The 27,027-nt window shown below is 47.3% G+C and overlaps 2 protein-coding genes across 17 annotated transcripts in view; one reads left to right on the top strand and one right to left on the bottom strand.

Moving 5' to 3' along the window:
* Positions 1–27,027, bottom strand: part of LOC306644332 (uncharacterized protein) — a 112,988-nt gene that overhangs the window by 56,234 nt on the left and 29,727 nt on the right. The window lies entirely within an intron of this gene.
* On the top strand, positions 155–26,133 carry LOC306644339 (TBC1 domain family member 8-like). Of its 16 annotated transcripts, none has more exons than XR_013759294.1 (9): positions 172–350; positions 6,009–6,278; positions 6,506–7,856; positions 10,110–10,260; positions 16,724–16,957; positions 22,102–22,308; positions 23,441–23,566; positions 24,034–24,227; positions 24,839–25,501. XR_013759294.1 is itself a non-coding variant. In XM_079111222.1 (5 exons), exons 3-5 carry the CDS (start codon positions 7,604–7,606, stop codon positions 21,079–21,081), a joined length of 597 nt encoding a protein of 198 aa, XP_078967348.1. In that variant the 5' UTR covers positions 155–350; positions 6,009–6,278; positions 6,506–7,603; the 3' UTR covers positions 21,082–22,083. The 16 variants fall into 16 exon arrangements, 2 of the variants coding, with proteins under 2 accessions (XP_078967348.1, XP_078967349.1); XR_013759295.1 differs by having other exon boundaries at positions 10,110–10,223; positions 24,839–25,500; XR_013759293.1 differs by lacking the exons at positions 10,110–10,260; positions 16,724–16,957 and having other exon boundaries at positions 171–350; positions 22,150–22,308; positions 24,839–25,502.

Here is a 27,027-nt window from a genome sequence, read left to right as displayed (position 1 = left end):
GATGCAGAAACCCCCCTCCCAACCCCAAGGCAGAGCCGGAGCCGGCGGGATTGAGGCGGGTTGTGGTGGGGTCGCCGCCAGTCTGGGCGGGACGGGGGCGGGGCGGCGCGCGGCTGGGCGGGACGGGGGCGGGGCGGAGCGCGACTACGCGGGTTGCGCGGGGCGAGCTCCTCCCACTGCGCTCCGGGAACTGCGAGCGCTGGGCACCTGCGAGTGTGCGGTTCCCGCGCTAACGCTCCCGCCGCCTCCTGCCAAGCGAACTGGGCCCGGTGCTGCTGGTGGCCGGGCGATGTGAAGCGGCTCCCCGCAGTGCAGCCGGGTCGCCCGGGATGTGGCTCAAGCCCGAGGAGGTACGTGAAGAACCCTGAAGCTCTGGGTGGCCCAGAGGAGCGGCGGCTACTTCTTGCCACAGTAGCGCCGCGGGCACGGGGAGGGGATCGGTCACCTCACCGTAAGGGGGTGGCGGGGGTGGGCCGGGCCTGGGGTCTCGCTGACCGCCGCGCCCGCCGCTCCCAGCCGGGGGCTGGGACCCGGAAACCCGGGAGGCGCCTGTGCAGCCTGCGGGGCTGAGAGGGGCTCGGGGTGGTGCGGACGCTGCCTGGGCGGCCGGGCGGGCTGCGCGGGGTTCGCCGGGACGCTCCTCCCGCTGCGCTTGCGGAAGTGCGAGCGCTGGGCACCCGCCGGTCTGCGTTTCCGCACAGCCGCCGCCTCCTCCCTACGAGCTGGGCCACCTGCGGCCTTGGCCCGGGCTACGTGAAGCGGGGCCCCGGAAGAAAGGGAAACAGGCCCGACGAGGTGCCCTGAAGCTCTGGGTGACCGAGAGGAGCAGCGGCTCCTTCATCCTAGGGCGGCGTGACGAGTAGGCGAGGAGGGCGGTGGCCTCAGCCGTAAGGGGCTCGCGGGGGTGGCCGGCCGCAGCTCCCAGCCCCGGGCTGAGTGGCAGGTGGCGATTTCTTGGGAGACACGGTGTCAGGATGGCCTTGCCTCGGGTTTGTTCTCCTTCCTGCGTTTCTCTGGCTTGTCATTGGTGTCTACTCCCCACGCCCAAGTTACAGCGTCCTTTGCTGGAGTGTTGGAAAGCAGTCCTCATGCTATCCTTCTGCCCTGCAGCTCTGCTGTGCTTCTTAGTTCCTTAAGTTTTCTTGATTCTTTCCTTTATTTTTCTAAAGAAAAGCATGTCGTCTTTGAACAGTTTTATTTCTCCTCTCTGTATACCTTCTGTCTCCTCTTTTCGTCTTAGCATATTAGCTGGATCTTTCGGTGTGACGTTGAATAGGAGTGATAGGAGAAGTTGTCTTTACCTTGTTCCTGGTTATCAGGAAAGTGTTGAGTTTCTCCGTAAGTATGATATTCATTGTAGGGTTTTGGGGTGAGAAGGTAAATGATATTGTCAAGTTAGACAAGTTCTTGATTCCCCGTTTGCTCTTTTTTTTTTTTTTTTTCCCTTTAATCATGAACGGGTGTTCCATTTTTGTCAAATGCTTTGCGTATCAATTGGAAAAATTTTGTGATTCCCCCCCCTACTTCTATATTGATGAATTTTCGAATGCTGGACCATTGTTGCATACTTGGAGCAGTCCCACTTGGTCATGAGGTGTAATTTCTTTTATATGTTGGTGGATCCTGTTTGCTGGTGGAAATTTTGTGGGTGTGAACAATTGAAATCAGGGAGTTGGGCATACTAGGCAAGCACTCTGACACGGAGCTACATCCCTAGCCCCACCCCTTTCCTTTTACTTTGTGTGACTGTGACATGGGTTTCTTGTGGGCCTTGGTTTTCTTTTCTTTCTTTCTTTCTTCCTTTTTTCTTTTTCTTAAGTCCATTCTGAAAATCCCTGGGTGATTAGTTGGTGTATTTAGGCCATTCACATGTAAAGTGATTGTTGGCATTGTTAGATGAATCTCTACCAGGTTGGTAACTGTTTTCTATTCCTTGTTCTGTTCTTTTTCTTTTGAACCTCTTTTCCTGACTTCTTTCGCAGAATGCTTGGTGATGCCATTTATCTGTTAGGTTGCCAACAATAGGTTGAAAAGAATTTGTAGTATATATTTCTGGTTTGGAACATAATGTCCAGATTAGTCTGTGTCTACGTTCAAATATTATGCTGTTTCACATGAAATGTAGACTTATTTTGTGTGTGTGTGTGTGTGTGTGTGTACTGGGAATTGAACCCAGGGACGCTTAAGCACTGAGGCATATCCCACTCCATTTGGAGGTTTATTTTGAGGCAAGGTCTCAGAGTTGCTGAGGCTGGCCTTAAATTTGTTATCCTCCTGCCTCAGCCTCCTGAGCCCCTGGGATTGTAGGTGTGCACCACCATGCTTGTCCGAGATGCAGATATACTAGTATTCCCAGATTCTGTCTCATCTTTTCTGACATTGTCATCCATTTCACTTATTTATATAGTGTAATCACTCAATAAAGTTTTTGTTAACCCTTCAAACATTTCTTTTAGATTACTGAGGAATAGGAAAAAGAAGAAATTTGAATCTACCCTCATTTCTTTCCTCTGAGACACACTTCTTCTCTTTACATAGTTCAGAGCTACTGACCTATGTGTTTTCTTTCTGACGAATTTGATGGTTAGGTCTGCTGGAAATGGACTTCCTGTTCTTTTTCAAGAAAGCCTTTTTTTTTTTTTCAATTTTGAAGGATAATTTCTCTGGACACAGCCTGGTATGGTGGTGCTTGCTGCTAATCCTACCAATTTAGGTGAAGGAGGCAGGAGGATCACATCTTTGAAGTCAGCCTCAGCAATTTGTTGAATCCCTGTCTCAAAACAAACAATAAAACAAGTGGGGATGTTGTTGAGTGGTAGAGCACCCCTGGATTCAATACCAAGTATCCCCCCTCCAAAAAAAATCCTGACTTCATTTAGATTTATTAGTGATTCATTTCTTTCAACACCTTATTTCAGCTCTCTTGATTACATGCTTGGAGAAGTCTGCTATAATTACCATGTTCTTCTAGGCTGTCTGCTTCACACTCCTTGTTCTTTAAAGATTTTCTTTTGGTTCCTGCAACTTGAATATAATATACCTCAGTGTAGATTTGTCAATATTTTTACTTTGTTTTTTAGGATTATCTGCGTGGTGTTCTCTGTACTTTTTGGATCTGTGATATGGTGTGTATCATTAATTTTGGAAAATTCTTGGTCATTATTTCTTCACATGATTGCTTTCCTCATCTCCTGTTTTTCCAGTTTGGGGTCCTTCTATCTTTGGGAATTATCCCCAGCAGTCAGATATTGTGTACTTCCTGTGTCTCTGTCTCTCTCTTGGCTTTTCAGTGGGTTTGGGGGTTTCTGTTGATCTGTCTTCAAGTTCACTGATTGTTTTCTTGACTGTCCCATCTACTGATGAGCCATGAAGTGCAATCTTCATTATTGTTTATTTCTATTTATTTTTTTTTTCATGTCTGAGAGTTTCCATCTGTCTGCTTTCATGACCTAGTCTTCCATACTCTATACCTTTTCTTTAGAGCGCTTCACCTATAAATCACATTTTAAAAGTTCTCTCAAAGTACCAAGATCTGTCATATCTGTGTGTCATTCCGATGCATGCTTTATCTTTTAATCATGTGTATTTTCTTGCCTACTGGCATGTTTTTCTATCTATCTATCTATCTATCTATCTATATATACATATATAAAGAACTTATTATGGCATATAAACACCTTATTATTTACACGTGTATAAAAATAATAACAAGTGAGGAAATCGTCTTCCGTGTGTGCTTTGCTACTCTGCTGGGACTTGGGTCTTTGCAGTTTACTGTAGCTATAGGTACCAGAGGCCTCACATTCCTCCATGTCCCTGGTTGGGTCTCCCCTCTGTCCCTGGGTTGAGAACTTCCCAGTCTCCCTGCTCTTTGAGCTGTCATGTGCTCTCATTTATCCTGGAGCTTTTGCTGTTGGCTAGGGGGAGGGTCCTAGAATCATCCATCAATCTCAGTCATCAGTGGACGTGTGACCCTGGCCTGTGACCTTCCCAAGTGTTTTCTAGCCACTTCCTCCCACCTCTGTGGGGACAGGAAAGCCAGAGGGGACACAGGAGTCAGAGAAGGCCTTTCCCCAGCTGGGGTGAGGCCGTGAGAATGCTGCATGGCCTTATGTTCCCTTGTCCAGAGAGCTGGGCAGGTGTCCCTGGGGTCTTTCAGTGGGAACTGGTGGGGTTCTGGTGAGAACACCCGTGCTGCCTTGGGGTCCCTTAAGATCGCAGCACCAGGGCTTTCTTACTCTGTTTCAGTCAGGCCCCCGCAGGGTCAGACTCAAGACTCAAGTGTCCTGCAGTTCATGACTCAGCACTGGGGGAGCAAGTCCCAGCTGTGCCCCTCGGATTACCTGTGCTGCTTTAGCTTTGGGCGTTATGTTTTGACCCGTGACCTCGGTTTTCTGATGAGTCCAAGAAAAGCCTCTGAGTTGCAGTCTGCTTGGCCTCTGCTGGTATTTATGGGAGGGGTGCTTCCCAGCTATTTGCATGCTGGAACTGAAGCTGGAAGTCCCCTTGTGGCTTTTTGATTGCTGCCCTGCCCACCTGCCCAACAGTTGAAGGGTCCAGGTTGACACAGATCTCCTGACCTTTCCAGAAGCACGTGAGAGAAATCCCCACTCAGCATCAAAACTCGGTACCCCTCTGTGGCTGTCCAGGTGCTGCACACCCTCCTGTTCTCTTCTTTCCATGTCACCTAGAGTCCCCCAGGCTGCTATTACAAAGTCCTCATGGGTTCTGTCAGAGAAGTCTGAGAAGCGCCTCCTGGGATGGGCTCCTTTCTAGTCTTCCTCGGTGTCTCCACCAGGATTTTTTATCTTTGCTATACAAACATGGCGTTTCACCTGTCCTTTGAAAATACAGCCTTAAGTGCCCTTACCCCAGCCTCCTATTTTCTTCCACTGAGCTCCCCTAAGCTGCCTGTGGTTTCTGTATTAAGTGTTAGCCCTCCATTTAGCATGCAGGACAGCCTTCCTGTCCCGCGCTCTGTCGTCTGACACCAAATAACAAACCCTTAAAGGGTCAGGGGACTAGCCAAAGAATAATTGCTGTAAAAACACACATGTCCTTCCTTCTGCTGGGGAAAGTCATCTTTCCTTCTGCTGGGGAAAGTTATCCCATAGGGCAGGTGAGGAAGGTGTAGGTTTCGGTCACCTAGGAAGAGGTTGCACAGGGTGAGGAGGGTGTCTCTTGGGTGTGGAGGTTGGCAGCAAGAGAGGGTTGATGTGCAAGTAAATCTATGAAGGGTGGTGGAGCCTGGGCTTCTCTGTTGGAGAAGAGAGCTGTGAACAGGGAAAGAAGAATGAACACGGGGAGTGGGTCGCAGGAGGCATCAGTGTGAACTCAGTTTTTCTGTATGTAGACTATGTGTACATACACACAGACTATGTCATTGCATTGGAGATGTGTATGCCTGTGTGCAAATACATGAGTCATATGTATACACACAGACCCTGTTAGCATTGACCTTCCAGATACCAGCTTTTTATTTTTATTTTATAGCAGGGATGGAACCTAGGGCCACATAACCACTGATCCACACCCCCGGCCCTTTTTATTTTTATTTTTTTATTTTGAGCCATTGTTGTGGTTAGTTGCATGGGGCCTCGCTAAGTTACGGAGGCTGTGGTTGAACTCACAATCCTCCTGCCTCAGCCTCCCAAGCCACTGGAATGACAGATGGTTTTTGTGTAGCAATCCTCATGAAAGGAAATGGGATTCCTGGGAAAAATGTCCCATTTCAGGGCTGGAGCAGGGAAAGTACGTGACGATGTTGGAATATTTTATTGTGGCAGAGACTATGAAAAATCGTGAGTTCATGTCCAAATGACACAGAACCCAGCTTTAAGGGATTCCTACCTGAAAAACGTGGGACAATTAGAGCATCCGAGTAAATAATAGTAATGAATTCTGACTCATTGAATAAAAGCAGGAAAGATGAGACCATACTGATAAAAGTGAATAAATTGAAAGCTTGACGAATGGGAAATTCACATAACTTCATTATTTGTCTGTAGGAGGCTTGTGAGTTACAAGGGAGAAAGGAGTAAGTTCATGGTGCAGAGCCCAAGCAGCCACTAACTGAAGAGACCAAGTGACCATCACCAGGAGTGGAACAAGTTGAAATTGTGTCCACCTATGAGGATGTGATGCATAGCATTCCTTCTGTGAGGCTGACCAGATATTTTAACCTGAATCTAATCAGCATCAGGCAAGCCAAAAGTGGGATTTGCTGCTGAAGAACTGGCCAGTGATCTTTGAAACCGTGAAGCTCAAGGGAGTCAAAGGTGTGTTGAGCGATGTGACGGCTCAAGGCAGTGGGTGATTCTGAACAGGTCCAATGTGGTAGAGTCACAAGACAGGTAGTTCTCAACTCCTGTGGGCTGGATTAGAGTCTTTCATTCTACAGTGGTGCAAAAGCAACCTGTGTTCAGTAGAAACCGTACAAGCATTTTTTTTTTAATAATTTTTTTGGATGTTAATAGACCTTTATTTTATTTGTTCTCTTTTATAGGGTGTTGAGGATGGAACCCAGGGCCTCCCACATGCCAGGCAGGTGCTGTGCCACTGAGCCCCAGCCCCATGCCTCGTACATGCAGTTTTGAATTTGGATCTTTTCCTGGGGATGTGCCCTAGTCCTCTCTGATGTGGGGCAAGTGCAGAGAGCTGCAGGCCCCAGCCAACCTGCAATCATGAGGGCCATTCAGTGACAGAGTGTGCCCTACTGCCAAGGCGGGAGGAACAAGTGGATACATCCCATGCATTTCTGAGTGGCAATGTGTTTGTTCCCCTTAGGATGTGTTTGTGAGGCACTTGGAAACTGGCGGGATCTGAGGAGCAGAGGGTAGGAATGTCCCAGCGTTAACTTTCTGAATTGTGGGGTGCGCTGTTGTGTCGGCACACGTCCCTGCTGGTGTGAAACATGCTGCACACTCTGGGGTGATGGGGTGGCAGGTTAGTGACGTACTGCTTAATGATTCAACTTCCTTAAACATTGGGGTCTTAAACCAAAATAAACTCCTCAGGCCACTCAGGGCCCTCTCGGGGCCTAGTAGTGAAGGAGCGTGGGCAAAGGAAGGTGGAGGGCTTCAGCTCCTCCAGGGAGGAGGGAGTGGGTTTGTTCCCGTGCCATTGATTCAGGACGCCATTCATCACAGCAGAATGCCAGTCCTCCACCTGCTACCTGTGCCTTCTGTCCTGCGGGGTCTTGGATGTGTTGTCATATTTCTCAGGGTACCTTTCTGGAGTGGGAAGGGATTATTCTTCCATGTGAGATGTGGATATGATGAGGATCCTAACAGGCAACACTTACCTGGTGCTTGAAGGGCCTGGCAGTAGTCTTAAGTACTTTGAATGTTGACTTAATTTCCATAATTACCCTTGGAGGCATATCGTGGTTGCTTTATCTTCCAAAGAGACCAGGGCACAGAGAAATCAGGTAACTTTCCTAAGGCCACATAGCTTGAAAGTGGTAGAGCTGGGGTTCCAATCAGGCAGTCTGACTCCAACAGCAGATGCTGGGGAAATGGGTGTGAGGAGCTAGAGCTCTGGGCCCCATGGAGCTCTGACTGTACAGGGTGTTGGAGCAGTGCCTGGGCTCTCACCAGTGACCATGCTGCCTCCGCATGTGGGCGTGGCAGCTGCACACTGGCTGCGGGTCTGCCCGTCCCTGAGCTCACAGGTGTGTTTGCTTGTCCTTTGCATTGCTGGTGGCCCGGTGGGTGCTCTGGAGGCAGTGCTGGATTCCAACACGGAGGTCGCTCCCTTTCGAGTTCTGTTTCAAGTTCCCGGCTCACAGGTGTACTCTGCCATAGCATGTGGAGAGTTCCTGGATGGATGTGACGTTCACTGGGCCATAGCCACTGGTGAGTCTTGTTCCCGTTGGAATGTTCCAGACCCTGAGGTCTGAGCATGCGGAATCTGCTTGTTGGTGAGCATGCAGGTAATGCCTGGGGAACCTCACCTGCTTTCAGGAGCTCTGGCTCTCCTCCACATGTCTGTCTCTTTCTTAGTGATCAGAAGCACACTGAGCTGTGAGCGTGAGTGAGCCAGGATTCTGAGGGGTGTGTTCAGGGCACTCACGTGTTGGGTATGAAGTGGCTGTTTCCTTTCTGGTCTTGGTATCTGATTAACAGGGTTTTCCCAGGTATGTGTATGTGTGGTGATAGCCGGGGGCAAAGTGCAAGGGCTATGTCCGACTTGGGCAGTCTCTGCCCCATGTTTCATGTCTGTGCCAAGAGACTGCATCACTGGGCTGCCAGGTGCTAAGGTAGTTTTCCTTGTGTCGTCACAGGTCAGGTTTGCCAGTGGCTTGTTTTCTACCATTGTCCTGCCCTCAGAAGGTCCTGAGTAGTGAATTGTTCTTTTCAGGGTTCTCTCGTGGGGAGTGAGTAAGGGAGGCATGGGTATGTTCTGGTGTGGGGATTGTGCTGTTGACTGAGATACTTGTACTTGTGCAGCATTACTTGGGCGTCTTGCATGTCCTTGACTTGCCCTCATACTTCGTTGTGTGCTGAGCATTGAGAAAGGATCTCTGCCCAGGAATGTGCGTGTCCAATAAAGTAGAAAGAAAAAGGGTAGGAAAGGCCCTGGGTGGAACCAGCTCAAGAGTAGGAATGGGGGGCTGGGGAGATAGCTCAGCTGGTAGAGTGTTTGCCTTGCAAGCACAAGGCCCTGAGTTCGATCCCCAGTACCGCAAAGAAAAAAAAAAAAGAGGAGGAATGGGAAGAGCGGCCTGTGAGGATGATCCCTGTCTTTTCCAGGCTCCTGTGTGACAGGACAGGGAAGTACAGGGGGGTCTTTAAGAGTACTTTTTTTCTTTTAAACTAGGTGGAAGAGAGAATTAAACTATTTTATGGGTGAACTGTGTTATTTGGCAAAAGATCTGTGGATAACAGGTTGGAAGGGAGACAGGTTGTTATTACTATTTTAATTTCACATGGACCAAGTCTCTCCAGGCTTGCTAAGGGTGCCTCGCTTTAGGCAGAGAGAGAAGTTGTGAGCATCGACTGAGTGGCTTGGGGTTATAGACAGAGGAGCATGCCCAGTCCTTCAGGCTAGAGCTCAGACATGCGTTGTGCTGACTCCCTGGTGGCACTCAGGTCACACTTTTTTCCTGCCTCCCTCATGGAAATAAAAGTTCCAGTGTCTCTCTGGCTGCTGTCCCTCCTGTGCCCAGGACAGCATTGGGCATGTTGTCAGTGCCCAGTAAAGCATGGTGGGTAGATAGTGGGGCAGCATGCAAAGAAGGTGACCGAAGCCCCTTGTTGAAGATTTGTAAGGCAAAGGAAAGTGACTTGTCCAGATGGCCCCCTGACTTTGTGTGGTCACGGTTTTTGGACTTCTCGGTCATGTGGAAGCATAGCCGTACAAACCTTGGACTTTTCACTTCGGCATAGTATGCAATAAATTACGTGAGCTCTTCAACACTTTATAATACATAGGCTTTGTATTGGATGGTTTTGCCCAACTGCAGGGTAATGGGTGTGTTGTGAACGTGTTGATAGGAGCTCAGGCTAAGCTGTGATGCTTGGTGGATTAGGTATTAAATACAGGTTTTTTTGAAAGCAATCTCAGTATTGCTGTAAATGATATGAAGTATCCATTTGTAAACTGAAATTCCTGGCTGTTGCTTGTCGGTTGACCAGGGCCTGTTGCAGCGACAACATCCTTGTGAGGACCTTCCCAGGAGGTTCTTCCCCTGTGAACGTGACTTTGGTACTTCTCCACGGGCCTCTCTTCTCACGGGAGACACTAAGTGAGACTGTTGAGAATCGTCTGCCACTTGGGCCGTGTTCCACGCTGGAACAGCTGTACCATTGCAAATGCTTCTGACACTTGAGTGGTGGGTGCTCTGCACGTGATCAAGGTGTGCAGGGTGGTCACAGGACAGTTCCAAGGCTTTTCTGCTTGGTGAGATGGCCTAAGTGGCCATGGGACTGAAGTTTGTAAGTCCCAGTGCAGTGGCGGGAGAGACCGTGCCAGCTTTCAGTGATAAACGGTGGCTCGGGGTGTGAGAACCCTGGCACGGGACGTTTGCAGAACATTAACACAGGCACTTAATGTTGGCAAAACGATGACTCTTGTTTTTCACTCTCTCTCTTTCTATTGTGATCCAGGTGCCACATTAGAGGAAATCAACCAGCACTGGAACTGGCTGGGACAGAATCTCCTCCATACTCTGTGATTGATTATAAAGACGACATGGCCGCTTTGTCAAGGGGAAGGGGAAGGTAGGCCCTTTGATCTCGACCTTTCTTCCCATCTCGGGTAACTCTTCATGACATTTTGAACTTTGCCACGTACCCACAGTCGTCACCAGTCCGATTACACTTTTTGGATTAATGCGCAAAGCCAAATTAGTTCAATTTGTCACCTGTCAGTCTTTGCGGCACATAAAGATACACCTGAAATTTAGGGAAAAAAGGGGGTGGTGCTTCATACTCAGTCCTAATTCCCTTTATCTTTTACAGATATAATCATCCTTTTTTTTTTCTCGTGGGATACCGTAATGTTAGGATTTCTGTTTTTGCAGAGCAACATGTTATTGTCTTCCTCGAATTAGTCATTCCTGACTCATTTTTTCTTTAGCTGTAACATTTGTTACCACGTTGGACCTAGTGCTCTGGTCCCACTAATAGTGGATGTTTGTTCTGCAGATGTTAATTAAATGGAGTTATAGCCAGTTAAGGTCTGAGGAGGCAGGAGAGGAATCTTGGGAGGTATGTGTCCATACGTCCTGCCACTTACATTGTTACATAACTGGTCTCCTTGCAAGGACATGATGGTGATTGGTGATTGGTGCTTTAAGATCCTGTTGGGGAGGGACATGTTTCCTCGTTCTACAGTGAACTCTCCTTACACACTTGAACACATAAGCCTGCAGTACAGTTTTCTTCCCTTGGGATAAAACCTCCCAAAACCATTCCACCATTCCTCCTTGTTTTCCTTCCTCCTTCCTCCCTCTCAGTTCATTTCCTCTATTCAAAGGATCCCCAAATATGGACAGAAATTGTCAAAATAGTGCTGCATACATACATGAATATATGACAGTGAATTTCACCTTTGATGTATACCTATAAAGCACCAATTAAAAACCAAATGTGTAGTAGAGTGCCCACTACAGTAGGAAGCCCAGGGGAGGGAAATGGAGCTCATTCTATTCCATGCCTGTATGAGGATGTCAGAGTGAACCCCACTACTGTGTATAAGTAGAATGCACTGATAGAAACGTGGTGAATCTCCCAGACCATGGATTTTATTTTCTTAAAAACAAACCTGAAGAGTTCCAGCTTTTAGTAAGGGTGTCAAAGTGAAATTTGGTTTTAGAGGAAGAAAGAGAAGTACTCTTTTCCTTTTGGGGACGGGGGATGTGAGCAGGATGAGTGAAGAGCAGGGGTGACCGAGGCCATCCAGTGCTTGGCAGCCAGGGCATGACCTCTTATGTGTGGGGTCAGAGCTGACCTGGGCTATGGTAAAAGACACACACAGCTCTTGGGACACCCCTCATCCTTGCCCGATGGACTGTGTCAGATGGGACTGAGCATCAGCAACACTTGTCCTGCCTCTCTTGGCCTAAGGTGAACTGTAGTGGTTATTTTCTTGAGGTGTTTTCCTTCCTTGGGAGGAAGGAAATTGATTTCTGCTATGCTGCTTCTTGAATCCCTTCTGTAGGAGAAGGAACAATGTCCTCTCCCTAGGTTCTGTAGTTGAGGCCCTGGAAATGACAACGCTATACAGCAGATGAGCAAGAGAGAAAGAGTTGATTTGAATGCATGCAGAGTATATACACGTGGCAGAAACTCAGCCTTGTAACTGGTAGGGTGGTTAGAATCGACCTTGCACAGCACCTTCAGGGAAAGCAACCAGTTGACTTAGGACTGAAGTGACAGGAAAAGGGGTCATCTTCTGGGGTGGTGCAGGGTCGGGGAGGTAAAAATGGGGGAAACTAATGTCAGGGGAGGGCTGTCTCTGTGAGGCTGTGTGAGCCCCTCATGCTGCCGAGATCTAGATGTCAAAGGTGTCTACCCGGGACAGAGGGGGACAAGCCTGTGCAGATGGAGAGTCCCTCCTGACTCGAGGCAGATGGGGCAGGGCAGACAGTCTTTCTGGTACCCCGTCTTTTTTGTTTCTCAGTTATCTTTGGCTAAAAGTTATCCTTATGCTGACGTGGCATGTTTGGGGGTGACAGTTTTGATCCGTGACACTTCAAAGCTAGTATGTCCTGAAAAAAGAAAGGAAGGAAGAAAGGAAACCTGAGGAGGCAGTGCTGGGGAGCGAGGCACATGGTGGCATTTGTTCTCCCCACTCCTTGGGCCAGATCCACAGGGTGTGAGAGTTGCACCTTTCCTGGACCCTTGGCTGCTCCATAAAACTTAAAAATCCCTCTGCTTCAGCTCTTCCTGGGAGCAGACATGCAGCCATGACAGTTGGGAGGCCCTATGGCCACCATCACGTCTGCTTGGAGCCACTGAATCCTGTCCTCGGCCATGCCAGTCGGCTCTAGAGCCTGATAAATAATGAAGAAAACAGTAAAGTTCACCAGCACTCAGGTTTATTTTAAAGTAATTATGATTAGATTATTTTAATGTAGTGCCTAGGTTTCATTTCTAAAAGGACTTATACAGTGAGGATTTGATAACACTCCCGAGAAAACAGACTCATCTTAAGAAGCTCTCATAAGGCAGTCATATAAAACATAAATGAAAATGTTAATAAAAAGGAAAGGACAGGTAACGACAGACTGTCACCCTTGAGAAATGGGCCACAGCTTTTATTCTAGACACTTCTGTCACCACCACAGATCACAGAGTTCCCTTCTTGTTGGTGGTGTTTGGCAAGAGAGTTGCAGTGTCAGATTGTGCCCTCTGCTCTCTTCCACACACACCCAGGGGTTTAGGAGTACTTCCGGCCTCTGGAAGCTTGGCCAGGGTCCTCCCTTCTACCTTCAACAAGTACAGAGTGGACGGTGGTGGTGCACGGCATTAGTCTTCTCCACATCCTGCAGTTGGCTTTATACGGACCTTTGTGAACCTAATGAAGACATTCGTTCGTGTTTTAAAGAGACTCTTGTGTCCTAGTTGAGTAGTTCTTCGGGGCTGATGTGAATTCCCACACCAGAGGCAGTCACTGGGTCCTCGTATCTCTTCTGTTGGTTTGCTTTTCATTGCTGTCACAAATACCTGAGAGACTGACTTAGGGAAGGTTGGTTTGGCTACCAGTTCTGGAGGCTCCAGTCTGTGACTGGTTGGCCCCCTTGCTTGTGAGCCTGTGATGGGACAGCACATCACGGCAGCTGCTTATGGCAGAGGAAACGTATTCACCTTATGGTGAGCCAGGGACCAGAGAGGAAGGGGCTGGGGTCCCAGTGTGGGCTTCATGGGCACTTCCCCAGTGACCCAAGGACCTCCCGCCAGACCCCACCTTGTGCAGTTCCATCACCTCCCAATACACTAGCTGGGAATCAGGCCTTTAACACATGGACCTTGGGGTGGCATTGAAGATCCAAACTGTAGCATGAGTGTAGGGAGGATCTGGGAAATAATTGTGAATTAAAATTCTCAAAACCTTAGAAGTCAGCCACAGCTTCGTGGTCAGTAAGTGACTGAGAGACTTTTCTTTGGGTTTTGCAACCTTGTGATGGTTAATTGATTTCTGACTTTTTTTTCCCCCTCTGGCTGTGGCTGTTTCAGGGTACTGGATAGGGGTGGTTGTCGTTGAAGCAACAGAGATTTCTCAAGTGCCTGGGTGCATCTGTCCTTCCTGCTTCCTGTCCCTTGTGCTCTCTTCCTTCCCTTTGCCCAGCTCCCTGGATGAAGGCCCTGTCTCTTCTGTGTGAGGGTCTGATTGCTTAAGAGAGCAGCAGCAGGCTTGCTGAGCAGGAAGGGGAGCCCAAGAAGTTCTGAGAAGCAGTGGTGACGTTGGAGGCCAGGTTCGTCCTCCTTGAGGCAGAGAAGGTGGTCACCTACTGCTCTTGCTGCTGCTGTAAGGGCCGGGTGCCCCGCCAAGGCTGGCTGTACATCAGCATCAACCACCTCTGCTTCTGCCCCTTCTCCTGCTCAAGGAAGTCATGTGAGGCCAGTGCCGGCATCTGCAGTGATTTGGTCCTTCTAGATAAAGTTGGCCCAGAGGTTGATTGGCATGGCTCCCTAGAGAAGCCATTACAGGTTAAATCCCACAGCAAAAGATTTCAGTGGGTGGTTGAGATGACAGCAGGTGATACTGGATTAGTTTCCAAATGATTTGTGCAGATAATTAAGTTGAAGTATACATGCTACAACGAAGGAGCTTGATTTTTTTTTTTTTGCTTGTTTCTTGGAGACAGTTCATTTTTCTGCTACTTACAGGAGCATATCTGTGTAACTTATTTAAATAGCTAGTCAAGACCGTTTACTACCATAGATCATGTTGAAGATACAGTATCATATCTGATGGGTGAATATTTCTAAAGGAGTAGCATGTACTTGTGCTTCTTAATGCAGAAGGACATCTTTTAAAACACCCGTCTTTGAACATCATGACTGTCGTATATGCAGAACGCTTTACCTAGGTCCACTTCAAATCCAGAAAGAATTTATGATATCGCACCAGCAGTGGGCACTGTCCTCAGTACTGGCATTCCCACAGGAAAAGCAAGGCCACACGTGTCAGTTGTGTGTTCAAGGTTTCAAAAGCCATGCCACTGACAGCACTTTCAGAAGCCATTTCAAGATCCCGTGCTGGGTGGCACGGGAGATGCACACGTATGTGTGGTTTTCTTCATTTATTCTCCAGGTGCAGCCAGTGGGAGGCCTCCTGCTGAATGTGTGCTGTGGCCAGCCTCCTGCACATGCTGTTTTCTCTTTCAGTCTCACCAGCCTTGGTTCTGTTGCCTCAGCACCCCGCCCTGTGTGCCCAGTCCTCTCCTGACCTTGCTTGGAATGGGCCCCGGCCTAACCTGGGCCATCCTTCTTTCTGAAATGCTTTTCCAAATGAATACCCTGCTTTTCCTTCTGTCCTTAGCCTCTTTAGAAACTCCTGTTTGTCCTTCAAAACCCAGTTCAGATTGGTCACATCCACCACGCCTTTCTTGTCCCCTTATAATGTACGCCATGTCTGTTTCTGGGCTGGGTTCCGCCAAGTTGGTGTTGCTTATTTGCTTGTAGGTTAGTTTTTCCTATTTGTGCTGCTTAAGTGCAGGGCTTTTCACAGAGCTTAATGAACTCAAGTAGGCAGTGTAGATGAAACCAGTGTGGGCAGAAGAGCTGGAATAGCTGGAAAAGTGTAGTCTCAGGCCTAACATAGAAATGAGGCTGTTTACAATTCTAAAGGCATCGAAAATGCTATCACTAAATAAGTGGAAGGAAATGTTACAATATGACATTCATTCTCTGATGTGAAAAGGAAGTGATTTAATTTTGGACACTAAGGATTGTCACTAAACCTAATTGTGTTAGGATGATATCTGGAAAAAATTAATTATTGATAATATTTGATCATATTTTTCCACTTATTATCTGTATGATGAATCGGCTAACAGATATGACTTTATCTTCTCCCATTTTCTTCTGCATTAGCCTACTGCCTATCACTGTATCCACAGTAATTCTTGGATGGGTATTGTGGCATACGCCTGTAATTCCAGCGTCCCAGGAGACTGAGACAGAAGGATAGCAAGTTGAAAGGCAGCCTCAGCAAAAGCAAGGCACTAAGCAACTCAGTGAGACCTGTCTCTAAATAAAATACAAAATTGGGCTGGGGATGAGGCTCAGTAGCCTAGTGCCCCTGACTTTAATCCCTGGTACACCCCCCAAGAAAAATCTGGGACTAGCATTTTGTTTAAAAAGGTATGACCTGCACTATTTTACATTATCTTTATTAGTAGCAGTATTACTGAGGATTGAAGCCAGAGCTATTAACTGTTGAACCCCGCCCCCCACCCCAACCTTGCTTTTTGAGACAAGGACTAGCCAAGTTACCTCCCTAGCAAGGAGGGATCCTACAGCCTCCTGGGTCACTGTCACTAAAGGCGTGTGCCACAGCACCTGGCTGTCTTTCTGGCAGTGCTGGGAATCAAAGCCAAGCTTCACACATGCTAGGCCAGTGCTCTGCTACTGAGCTATGTCCCAGCACCTGCTTTCTTTTCCTAAAGTGAAAGAGTCTTGCTTTGTTGCCCATGCTGGACCTAAAACCCTGGGATCAAGACAGCCACCTGCCTCAGGCTTGCAGGTAGCTGGGAGGTGCACATACGCTGTGCCTGACTGTACTGTATTACCTTAGCATTTCATAGAATCTGCTTGTAGTGTCTTCTAAGCATAATAAGAGTCATGTGACACAGACTCGATGCTCAACCCGCTTCTGTGAACGAGAAATAAATAACCCTCTTGCACACTCTACCTTGATGTGTGAGTGCTGTTTTTGAAAGTAGATTTTGTGTGATTCAGAAACTTCTGCATGAGTGTTGAAATATTCTTGAAGATGTATGCTGTTGGATTGCAAAATGATGGTCCTTGAAAGTATGCAGTAGCCAGCAACCTGGGAGATGACCCTTCAATCTTTCAGAAAACCCTTGGCCCATGAGTTGGCTTTCACCAGCAACTGTCAGGCAGTTGTGTACTCTTCCCCTGCACAGGCTTTGAGACTTTTGCATTTTAGCTTAAAAGAAAGAAATAGAACTTTGGATTGTTATTTACTGATGTTTGAAGTTTGGCTCCCACTTTATGGGGGATGTGAATTTGCATCTTTTCTCTTTCAGTTCAACTTGTAATCCCTTGGGTTGATATCCAGAAATTGGAAAGGACATCCAACGTCTTTGTGGCGGACACCATCCAGATCACCACGCAGAATAAGGAGCGTGACTCCTCCATGTTTCTGATACCGGATGCGGTCTTGAAGATCATGGAGCAGCTGGTAGATGTGATGCTGCAGAGAATGCTGTATAATGAGGTCTGGAACCAGATGTGCAGGAGCCAAGCCAGATCACCAAGAGGTAGAGCTTCAGTCCCATGGTGTCCCTCAGCTGCTTGACCTTTTCATGTGCTTTGCTTAGCACCGTTTGGTTGTGAGGTCTTCGCTGTGTCCCTGGGCATTGGTTCAAGGGCCTGTGTGCATAGCAAACCCCATGAATGCTCAAGTTTCTTTCATAAAGTGGCATGGTATTTGTATAGAAACCTTTTTTTTTGTTTTCTGGTGGTGCTGGGGTTGAACCCAGGTCCTTATGTATGCTAGACCAGGGCTCTACCACCGAGCTACACCAAGTCCTCATCTTTTCATCTTAAATCACATGGTAGAAAATGTTTTCAAGGCAGCCGAACTGATTTCCATACCTTTGTCATCAATAGAGTAAGTCAGTATTTTGTATAATTGGGCCCATGGCGACACCAGTCACGGAGACTGTCAGGGTAGTTGCTGGCCATGTCACTAAGGAATTCAGCTTTTTCATCTGAAGTTCAAACACGGTGTTTGAGCTGGACTTTGATTTCAGGTTTGCAGATCATAAGTGGGTCACTAACCACAGCTCTGATGTCAAGGTAAACCGTTATGAAAGATCCTATGAGAGACCACAGAGTACTGTCCTGGATTCAATTTTTGACATACTTACAGAATCAGGACTGATCAAATACTACTATTAAACAGATTTTTTTTTTCTTTACTGTGCAATTCATATAACACAGACCGCACCATTTTCAGGCATGCAGTTCAGTGGCATTAAGTACGTTCACACTGATACATGACCATCCTCACTGCCCATTCCAGAACTCTTCTGATTTGATTAAAAGTCTACCTACTAGACACTACCACCCTGTTCAACCTTGCCTGACAACCGCCATTCTGCTGTCTCTGTGGAATCAGCTGGATCCCTCACATAAGTAGACAACACTCAATGTTTTGCCTTGGGCTTATTTCGCTTAATATAATGTCATCAGTGTTCATCTCTGTCACAGCATGTGTCAGAATGTCCTTCCTTTTCAGGGTCGAATCATAATCCATCGTATGTACATACCCCACTGTGTTTATCCACTCGTCTGTCCATGCACGCTTAGTTTGCTTTCACCTTCTGGCTATTGTGAACAATGCTGTCGTGAACTGGGCACACTAATTTCTCTATCACCTGCTTTTGATTCTAACCAGTATTTTTACCCAGAAGTGGAATAGCCAAATCATATAATTCTATGTTTAATTTTAAAAACAGCCTTAGTCTTTTACTTTAAAATTGTTTATCTGTTTTAACATTCCTGTATTTTTTTTTGATTGATGTTTCTTTAAAATACCCAAGGAGATGAGTAAACCATAGCTATAATGCCTTTGCTCATGAGGCAGTTTAGTACTACAGCATGTGAAACTCTTGTTTTGTAACCGAATTGTGGAGCAGTTTTTATTTAGATTTTTTGAATTAGGGATGCTCAACTGCTAAAGTTTACATAGATCTTGTAAAATCTGAAAAAAACTCAAATTTGTAATTCTTCTGGTCCCAAGCATTTTGAATAAGGCCGATTCAACCTGCAGTGAATTCATTCAAAGCCATGAGATCTACTGTTCAGTGCTAATACAAAGAAAGTCACTTTGAAAACAGCAGATCTCTTCCTCCTTAACACATGCACTTTCTTCTGACTGCTGGTGGGGGTGCATCTTTCTCAGTGGTGGTCCGTGAACAGCAGCGTGTTTGGGATTTTCTTGTATTGAGAATGACTTCAGATCCCTTCTAGCTGTGTGCATGTATTTTAAACTGGTCATGTTTCCACAAAAGGCACAAAAAGAAAAAAAAGAAAATGAAATGCTCTTGGTAGGTTTCTTTTTTCTTTTTTCCCAAATTGGTCAAATTCCAATGAACTCCACGTGGTGTTGGGTCACCGGTGATATGTGACAGTTGTTTTGGAAGATAGATGGTGCTTATCTCTTCCTTACTAAAGAGATCTTGGGGCTCTGATCATTATTTTTGTTTCCTGGTCCCAAGTGCTCATGTGCCTCTTGGCTACAGGACTCCCAGTATGGCCCCCATGTCTGGGTCATGTGTTTTCATAGAAGACTACACAGTATGGGGAGAGCCAGGCCATAGGTGTTTTTTTCATGTGTCAGTGAGATAATTGGTATCCAAGTCCTTTTTCTCCAGCTGACAAAGATCTGTCACATGTAAAGGCCACAGTTAGCAGCCCTGAGGGAACGAGTTTGTGTTGCATCCATAATTAGAGGACGCATAAAACCGTCAGCTGAGGGTTTGATCCTCTCCCTGTGCGTCTCAGGCGCAGGAGGCCAGCTAGCAGGCCGGTGTGTGCTGGTGGCCCCGTGGGCATCAGGATTTCAGGTGATATCCTGGCCAACTCCACTTCAGATGTGGCATTTTTGGTTTGAGACAAAGTGAGGAGAAAAGAGGAAGGTGGAAGATCTGTAGCACCTGGCTCCCTTGTGGTAAATTGAGCATCTTGGAAGAAAAGGTACGCCTATATTCCAGAAGGTCCTACATAGGTCCTGCGGGGTTGCACCTATTAACTTCAGCTTCACCAACAAGCCTGCAGCGTGTTGCTTCACGTTCTGTCAGCACATTTCTTTCCTCCTTGTTACAGGCTCATCCAGCAGTGTGTGCTAATTCAGGGTGGTTGGTGGCACCTGCTGCTGCTGTTTCAGCTGAAACTCTTGGCCGTGACTGCTTTGGCCTGTGCACACAGGAACTCTGCAGGCACCGGGCTTCTGGGCGGGTCTCTATCCTGGGGTGCTTGTGCCTGGCTCAGACCCGTCAGCTCCCGCCTTCTCAGTGTTGGGGCCTGACCTTGTCTGTGGAGGGGAAGCAGAGACATTGAGTATGGCAAGGTCTAGGAGGCAAGTCATGGCTAGCTGGCTTGGTTTCTGATAGTGTTTAGAAAAAGGAAGTGATATGTTTAGCATCAAAACTGCCACCTGTCTGGAACCCTAAAGGGGGTTGTCACTCCTGTCTTCACGAAGAGCTGGTTTCTCACCAGGTCACTGTTTCATTTGAGTTGTCCTAGAAATTGAAACATGTGTCTCACACACTTCAAGAAATTGGACAGCTTTCCAGGAGGAAGGGAAGAACGCAGGCCTTTAAGCCGTTCTGGGGCTTTCGTTCTTGTAATTTGAGGTTTCTGGTCTCTGGTTACCAAATGTGCCCAGAGGGAGTGTGGACACGAGGTGTGGAGCATACCCAGCTGCTCTGAGGCCACAGAGAAGCCTCTGCTGGTGGCAGAGGTAGCAGGTGAACTGAGAGGACACTGTTGTTCTGAGTTGGCCCCAGACACGTGAACACCGCATGATAATTTCAGTACTTGGGTACAAAATAGATACAAGTCCTCCTACCCTTAGAGCTCAAGGCGAGCTGCTGGGATTTGTGCTCATTACTGTCTTGGTGTGCCTTGTCCTCCACCGTCTCCTGAGGGGGAAGGGAAATGTCCTTCTAGGGAGGAATTCATTGGTGCCAGAAGCACGCTTGTGCGAAGTGTGTAAGGAGTAAGCATGGACTTTACATTCCTCAAGCCAGTGTGGCCAGCATGTTTTGGGGACAAGGACGTCAGTTTTCCAATTCATTTTATTTGTACTATTTAAATTAAATTTGTTTTTAACAGATACATAAAAACCTCAGTAGTGGACAAGAATGGAGAGCCCTTTGGCATTTTGATGTGTGTACATGTTGTATGACGTTTAACTCAGGTTAAACCTGTCTCCTCAAACGTCATTTCTGGGGGTCAAAATAATCAAAATCCTTTCATCTAGCAGTTTGAAGCATTCTGTGTGGGATTGGCACCTGTAGTCACCTGCTCTGCGGCAGCACCCCGGAACTTCCTGCTCCTTCTCTTACTGGCTCAGAACCCATTAGGCAACTTCTCTGGCCTCTGGTTTCCACCATTGTACCCTCAACTGCTATGACAGCAACGTTTTTAGATTTCAGTGTAAACGTGTTGGATGTACTTGGCTCTCAGAGACCTTGGGGTCCCCCTGAGGGACCTCACCTTCCATTCTTGCAGTATGTGAACTGCTTTTTCTTTGTTCTTTGTAGATATACTTGACCGTCATGTGTACTTTGAACTGTCCTACATCCAAGGAGTACAGCTTCCCTTCTTGTGGTTGTACAAGATGTGGAGCTACACCAGGCCTATGTTCATATAGGAACGTAGGAAATTGTGTGTGATTCAGTGTGTGAACTTGTGCACTGTACTTGGCTGCCCCTGCCTCCCTGGTCCTCCTCTGGAGAAAAGTCAGGCTCCTCTTTGGTTATTCACATCTGAACAGTTAACCCTTTCAGTGGGCAGTTCAGGTTTCACAATATTCACAGGACCACACAATCATCACCATAGCCACGGAACCTTTTATTACCCTCCAAAGAAGCCGCACGTTCATGAGCAGCCACTCCTTATTTTTGTGTGTCAGCCTCCTATGCGGACATTTCATGTGAATGAACCTGGCACCCCGTGGTCTTTGTGTCTGGCTTCTTTCACTCAGCCTGAGATTTCCAAGCTCTGTCCATGCACACTTTCTGTTGATGGCTGAGTACTATCTACCCTGCTTCAGGGGATGTGGCACATTTGGTGTGTTCATTGATCAACTGGTGGACATGGGGTAGTTTCCACCTTCGACTATGAATCTGTTGCTGTGAGTATTTGTGTGCCAGTTAGTGGACATCAGTTCTTAAGTCTGTTGGGCACATTCACCTGGGAGGGAATGTCTGGGTAAACACTAGGTCCCCTTTCAATGTTTGAGGGCTTCTGGCTGTTTGCCAATGTGAGAGTATCATTTGGCCTTCCACGAGCAGTGTGCGAGGGCTCCACCTTCCCCACCTCTCACCGATGCTCACCCTGCTTACCATCTGGCTTCTCCACATGTGGCCTTTACTGCCATTTTTGGAGGACTTCTCACAGTTACTCAAACCAGAATGGAATGCTTATTTGAGTTCATGAGTTTCTGAATTTCTTGCTGGTGGGGACAGCGGGCTCTGCTCCTCGTACTTGCTCCCAAGGTCGACTGTGGGTCTGGATGGACCATGGGACTGACCGGCTCTAGAGGGGCATTACTTCTTACTTCAGTCACTAAACTATCACGTTGTGCCAGCAAGTTCAAAAGTGTTTTCCTTTTGAGTTTCCTGTCTGTAGACCTTTCCATGTCTTCTTGACCTCTACCACCTCTCATCAGGGATCTTGAAGCCCGAGCATGGAAGGAACTCTTCTGAGCCTTCTTCAGGTGGCCAAGAAAGGAGAAGCTGCACGCTGTGGTGGACTGCTCCTCTGGACGCCCTTCAGTCGCTGCCACACTGCGGGACACATGTTTACCTCTGACAGCTTCTCCTGCTTTGCCAGCAGAGAAGATGGCTGCTGTAAGGTTGTCCTTCCCCTCAGAGAGGTATACCCTGCTCCTCACCTCTGCGTGACCTGCTGTGCACACTCTGAAGCAGTCTTTTGTTATTTAACTCATTTGGTTGAGTCCATTTTCTGTTGCTAAAACAAAATGCTTCATGTCAAGTTTACTTATTAAGCAAGAAAAAAATAAAAGGAAGAACATGGTGCTGGTTCAGCACCAGTGAGGGCATTGTGGTGGACAGTGTGCCCATGGCAGGAGCATGAGTAGGGGGAAACATCATGTGTGAAGACAGGAAGCCAGAGAATGGGGAGGGACCATTTTGTTGTAACAACCCCTCTTGTAGGAAGGAACCAGATCCCATAATCCCTACTGACGGCTATTTTGCCAGTGATCCAACCACCTCTACTGGGTCTCATCTCTTGAGGGTTCCACCATCCTTTGTTGCTGCCCCATTGGGGATCATGCTTTCAACAGTAGAATCTTTAGGGGACACACTCAAACCATATCCAAACCAGAGCATCTTGGGCTGTGAGATGGAACACATGGGGTCGGGGACATTTGCACTGTTTTGTCTTCTAAAGAGGGACATCTAGGTGACCAGCATTCAGAAAGGAAGCATGACCTGAATTACACCATTACCCAGTCAGTCCTCATTTTTTCTGTTGTTTTGGCAACCAAAAGTTGCCTAGAAGCGATGGTAAGAACAACATACCCTAACCCCACACTGCTGATAAAGCTGTCATTCAAAAGTACATGTCTCACAATTCAAGATTTCCTACAGCTCTTAGGAAGGGATCATCCCCTTTTGTTGTCAAAAAAAAGTCAAAGAAAAAGGGAAACTATAAAAAGTTTCACCTTAGAAAACACGTGGCAAATCGTTTGGCGTTTATACTCCCCTGGAACTTGTAAAAATGCCTCCTTGTGTTGGGATCAGGTCCCTCCTCTAACTCTGTGATTCTCTCATTGGAAACGGGAGTGTGGGCAACCTGAGTTTGCTTCTGAATGCAAGCAGCTCCGCCTTCATCTCAGGCATCTCTGCTGAGGGGTACCACAGCTGTCACACATCAAGACCTCTGGGGTCTCGTTTCTCGTAGCATAGGTCCTGAGCCTGATGGTTTAGAAAGTCAGTGTTTTTCCTCATGTGATTTCCCACCTCCATCCCCTCCTTCTGCAGTAGATGTCTTCATTTTGCACGCATTATTATCAGTGGAGCAAGAAATGGACATGATGACCTACATACCTAAAAAATTGATTTTAGAATTCTGCATAGCATCAAATTTACCTTGTAACCAATTTGTAAGTGGAATCCTACAGCATTGTCATTTTGTGACTTGTTTATTGCACCACACAATGTCCTTAATGTTGAGCCACCTCTTATCTCTTAGAATTGCCTTCCTTTTGAAGGCTGAGTGATATTCCATGGTAGCCTAAACCACATTCACTTATCCATTCATCTGTCCATGGAAGCTTGGGTTACTTCTGCCTTTTGGTGATTGTGACTGATGCTCCCTTGCACTCTTTTCAACCTTTACAACAGGTCCTTATTGCCATTATTCCATCTTAGCTTAACTTCTGAGCATGTACGTAGAGGCCTGCCTTCCTTCTTTTTTGTGGTCCTTACTGTGATTCAAGTCTTTTTATTAGTGCCTTGCATTTTATACATAACAGTGGGATTCATTGTTCCATATTGGAACATGCACAGAACGTAATTGTTCAGTTCTGTTCTCCAGCACCTCCCCTTCACGTGCCGTCTTTTGCATCATGTAGTAAGCATGGAGAAGATGGAGGACAGCAGTCTGCTGCCCAGCCCCATCCTCATCAGCATCGGGAGCAAGATGGCCTTCCAGTTCATCGAACTCAAGGATAGAGAGACCTTGGTGGAGACCCTGCTTGAGAGACTGAAGCAGGTCCACGCCAACCATCCTGTGCACTATGACACCTCAACCAATGACAAGGACATGGTAGGAGCCTGCAGTATGGTGGCTTTCTGTGACATGACAGTCTCCCTCTCACCCCCTGTGTGTCAGTGGGCTCCAGAGGGCATGTGTAGGAAGGTGACCCCTTGGGTGTGAGCACACAATGTGCTAGAGATGATTGGGCCTCAGTAGTCGGGGGTGTGAGTCTGGTATCACCTCTGATGGGCTGGGTGTCCTGAGTGGGCATTGAACGCGATAGAGGGGCTGGTCGGGAATCACACCACTGCTTGGAGGAGTTGAGCTGGTGTCCCTCAGGTTGGCGGGACTGGTGGTGTGGTCCCTGGGTCGGTGTGGACCAGACATGCCCCTCCACATCCAGAGGGATTGTGGGACATCCCCACTTTCCTCCCCGGCTGGGGTGCTGCCACGCCCCAAGGTTGCAGGGGTTGATGCCCTTTGGAACAAACAAAACCTACTGAGAGAGATGCTCCCTCATTCTTAGGGTTGGATGGCTGCAGAAAAGGCCCTGGGTCTGCCAGAGCCTCACCTTCTAGAACTTTCATTGACATATACTTTTAAAAACACATTTTAAACTAATACTTAATAATGGTGCATATTTTCCTCTTACTTTTTTTTTTGTTTGTTTTCTTTTAAAGGCTGGACACACATCACCTGTTTTGTACTTGACAAGCATGTGCAGTGACCACAAGTTTGGGGATCTTGAAATGGTGTCCTGTCACAGCAGCAAGGAGCGTGAAGACAAGAGCCCACCTCTGCACCCCAGACCCTTGACCTTCGTCTTCCAGCCTTTGGGTAGCCAGAACCCTGGCTCCCACCTGGTTGGTGAGGCCACTCCTTTCCTGGTGTGCCATGGGCACTGGAGGTTGGGCAATGACCATGGAGGTTTTGGCACCTGAGCACCAGCTCCTCTGGACCCGGGTGGAGAGGTGGCCGCAGACCTTGGGCAGCAAGGGCTCTCTTGAGGGCTCAGACAGCAGAGTGGGAGCCAGCCTTTCCCCTGTCCATTAGTGGCTCTCATGTTATTCCTGCTGTGTGACTAGGGTAGCGGGCAGTGCCGGACCTGTGGGTTTCTAGGTATACAACAAGTCTTGATACCACTGGCCGGTGGCATCTTTGAGCATTTCATTGTTGGGTTCCAGCATTTGTCCCCTGGGAGAAATGGCAGCCTGTCCTCTAGTTTTATGAACTAAAATTATTTTTGCTGCATTCATAGTTTTTTCTTTATGTGGAAAATTTGAGGCAAATGGACTGAAATTTGGTAAATAGACTGTAAATGGTACCGAAGAGACTAGTTTTGGCCAAGTCACAACCATGGGGGAGAAAACGTGGCTGCAGACACTATTACCTCACTCCCATTGGAAATTGACTCAGAAAATGCAATCTGCTGTAGTCTCAATACCAAAATGTCATTTTGATCAAATGAAACATTCTTTCAGCTGGAATTGAATATTTCCTCTAGGTATTGGTACTAAATCATGAAAGTTGATCAGATTACAGAAAAATTGTATTTTTAAAAGTACAAATAGTTTAAACAGCAAATGTATAATATAGTGAGAAACGTGTTACTAAAACTAAATAACAAAGACCTAAGGACAAATTATATATGGAATTGATGATGCCAAAATGTCAAGAAAATATTTCTGAAATAAATCTCAATGATCAACGATCATGAGATGCTTCAGCACTGCCCAGAACAAGAGCAAATTGTTCTCCAAAGGTTCCAGTGGTGACCTTGAGACTCCGTTGCCTCATAAGAGGGAGGTTGGGGATGGATCCAGCCATCGTTCTCCTCACGAGGGTAGGTACGCTTCCTGAGCACAACGTCATACATATTTGGGGGTGGACACGGGGATTCGTCGTGTAGAAAATGTTTGATTCTGAGTAGTCTTCATTTCTTCAAGACGGGGTGTAGAGGTTGGGTAGGTGACACTGGAGACGTGCAGAGCAGGACACCCCAACATCTGACAGCCTCTGCCAGGAAAGGCCTGAGCCACAGACCTGAGAGCTGTCCAGATCAGCTCCAGTACCACCAGACACATCCTCAACTGTCCTCCTGGAGGAAAAACTAGGTCTAGGACATCACCAGGACTAATGCCTGTTGCCTCCAAGGGCTTTGGGCTCCAGAAGATCACAGTTCCTCTTGATTGTGCCAAAGCATACCCCTAGGGATTGCATCTGAATCTTACACAGATGACTCATGTGCTCAAGGTTTGGCCCCCAGTCCAGCAATGTTCACTGGTGGGTTTTGGGGGAAACATTCCATGGTGAGTGCTCTGATGTTATCGTGAAATACTCAGTCAAGATGAAGACAACTACTAAGCAGTGGGAGAAAATGGAATAAGGTTGGGCATGGATGGAGGAAGACCTGAAGAGGGGGATCCCCTCAGCACACATATATTTTTGCTGGGGCTCCTCTTTCTTTTTTTTTCTTTTCTTTTTTTCCGGTACTGGAGATTGAACCCAGGGCCTTGTGCTTGGGAGGCAAGCATTCTACCAACTGAGCTCTATCCCCAGCCCTGGGGGCTCCTCTTAATCCTCATTCTCTTAGTAGTAGTCCTCCTCTTCTTCCCATCTTTCTCTCCTTCCCTCTCTCAGTCTCCTTATATGCCATTCTATCACCTGGTTGGCAAGTGCTCCATAGCTTGCAGGTGCCACACCCTCTGCCACAATGCACAGTCTCAGTTCAGAACCAAATGGAATGCTATGAAAGCCAGAGCCAAAACATGAGTCCCCTGCTAAGTTATTTTCCCCAAGGATTTGACAGGGAGGAAAGTATGACCAACTGACACACCTCGTGTTAGCCATGTTCTGCCATTGTTGCTAG

This window comes from Sciurus vulgaris (genome assembly GCF_902686455.1).
Source record: "Sciurus vulgaris genome assembly, chromosome: 14".
In the NCBI taxonomy this organism is placed as follows: domain Eukaryota; kingdom Metazoa; phylum Chordata; class Mammalia; order Rodentia; family Sciuridae; genus Sciurus; species Sciurus vulgaris.
The sequence above is the reverse complement of the archived record's forward strand: the minus strand, read 5'-3'. Positions and strand labels throughout refer to the sequence as shown.

What these genes read in the sequence shown, in the direction of transcription:
- LOC306644339 (XM_079111222.1), top strand. Translation starts at nt 7,604, where the DNA reads ATGCTGCCTCCGCATGTGGGCGTGGCAGCTGCACACTGGCTGCGGGTC. An exon ending in TCACTGGGCCATAGCCACTG is followed by an intron (nt 7,857 to 16,723) that starts GTGAGTCTTGTT and finishes TTTCTCTTTCAG; the next exon opens with TTCAACTTGTAATCCCTTGG. An exon ending in CCAAGCCAGATCACCAAGAG is followed by an intron (nt 16,958 to 20,971) that starts GTAGAGCTTCAG and finishes TGTTCTTTGTAG; the next exon opens with ATATACTTGACCGTCATGTG.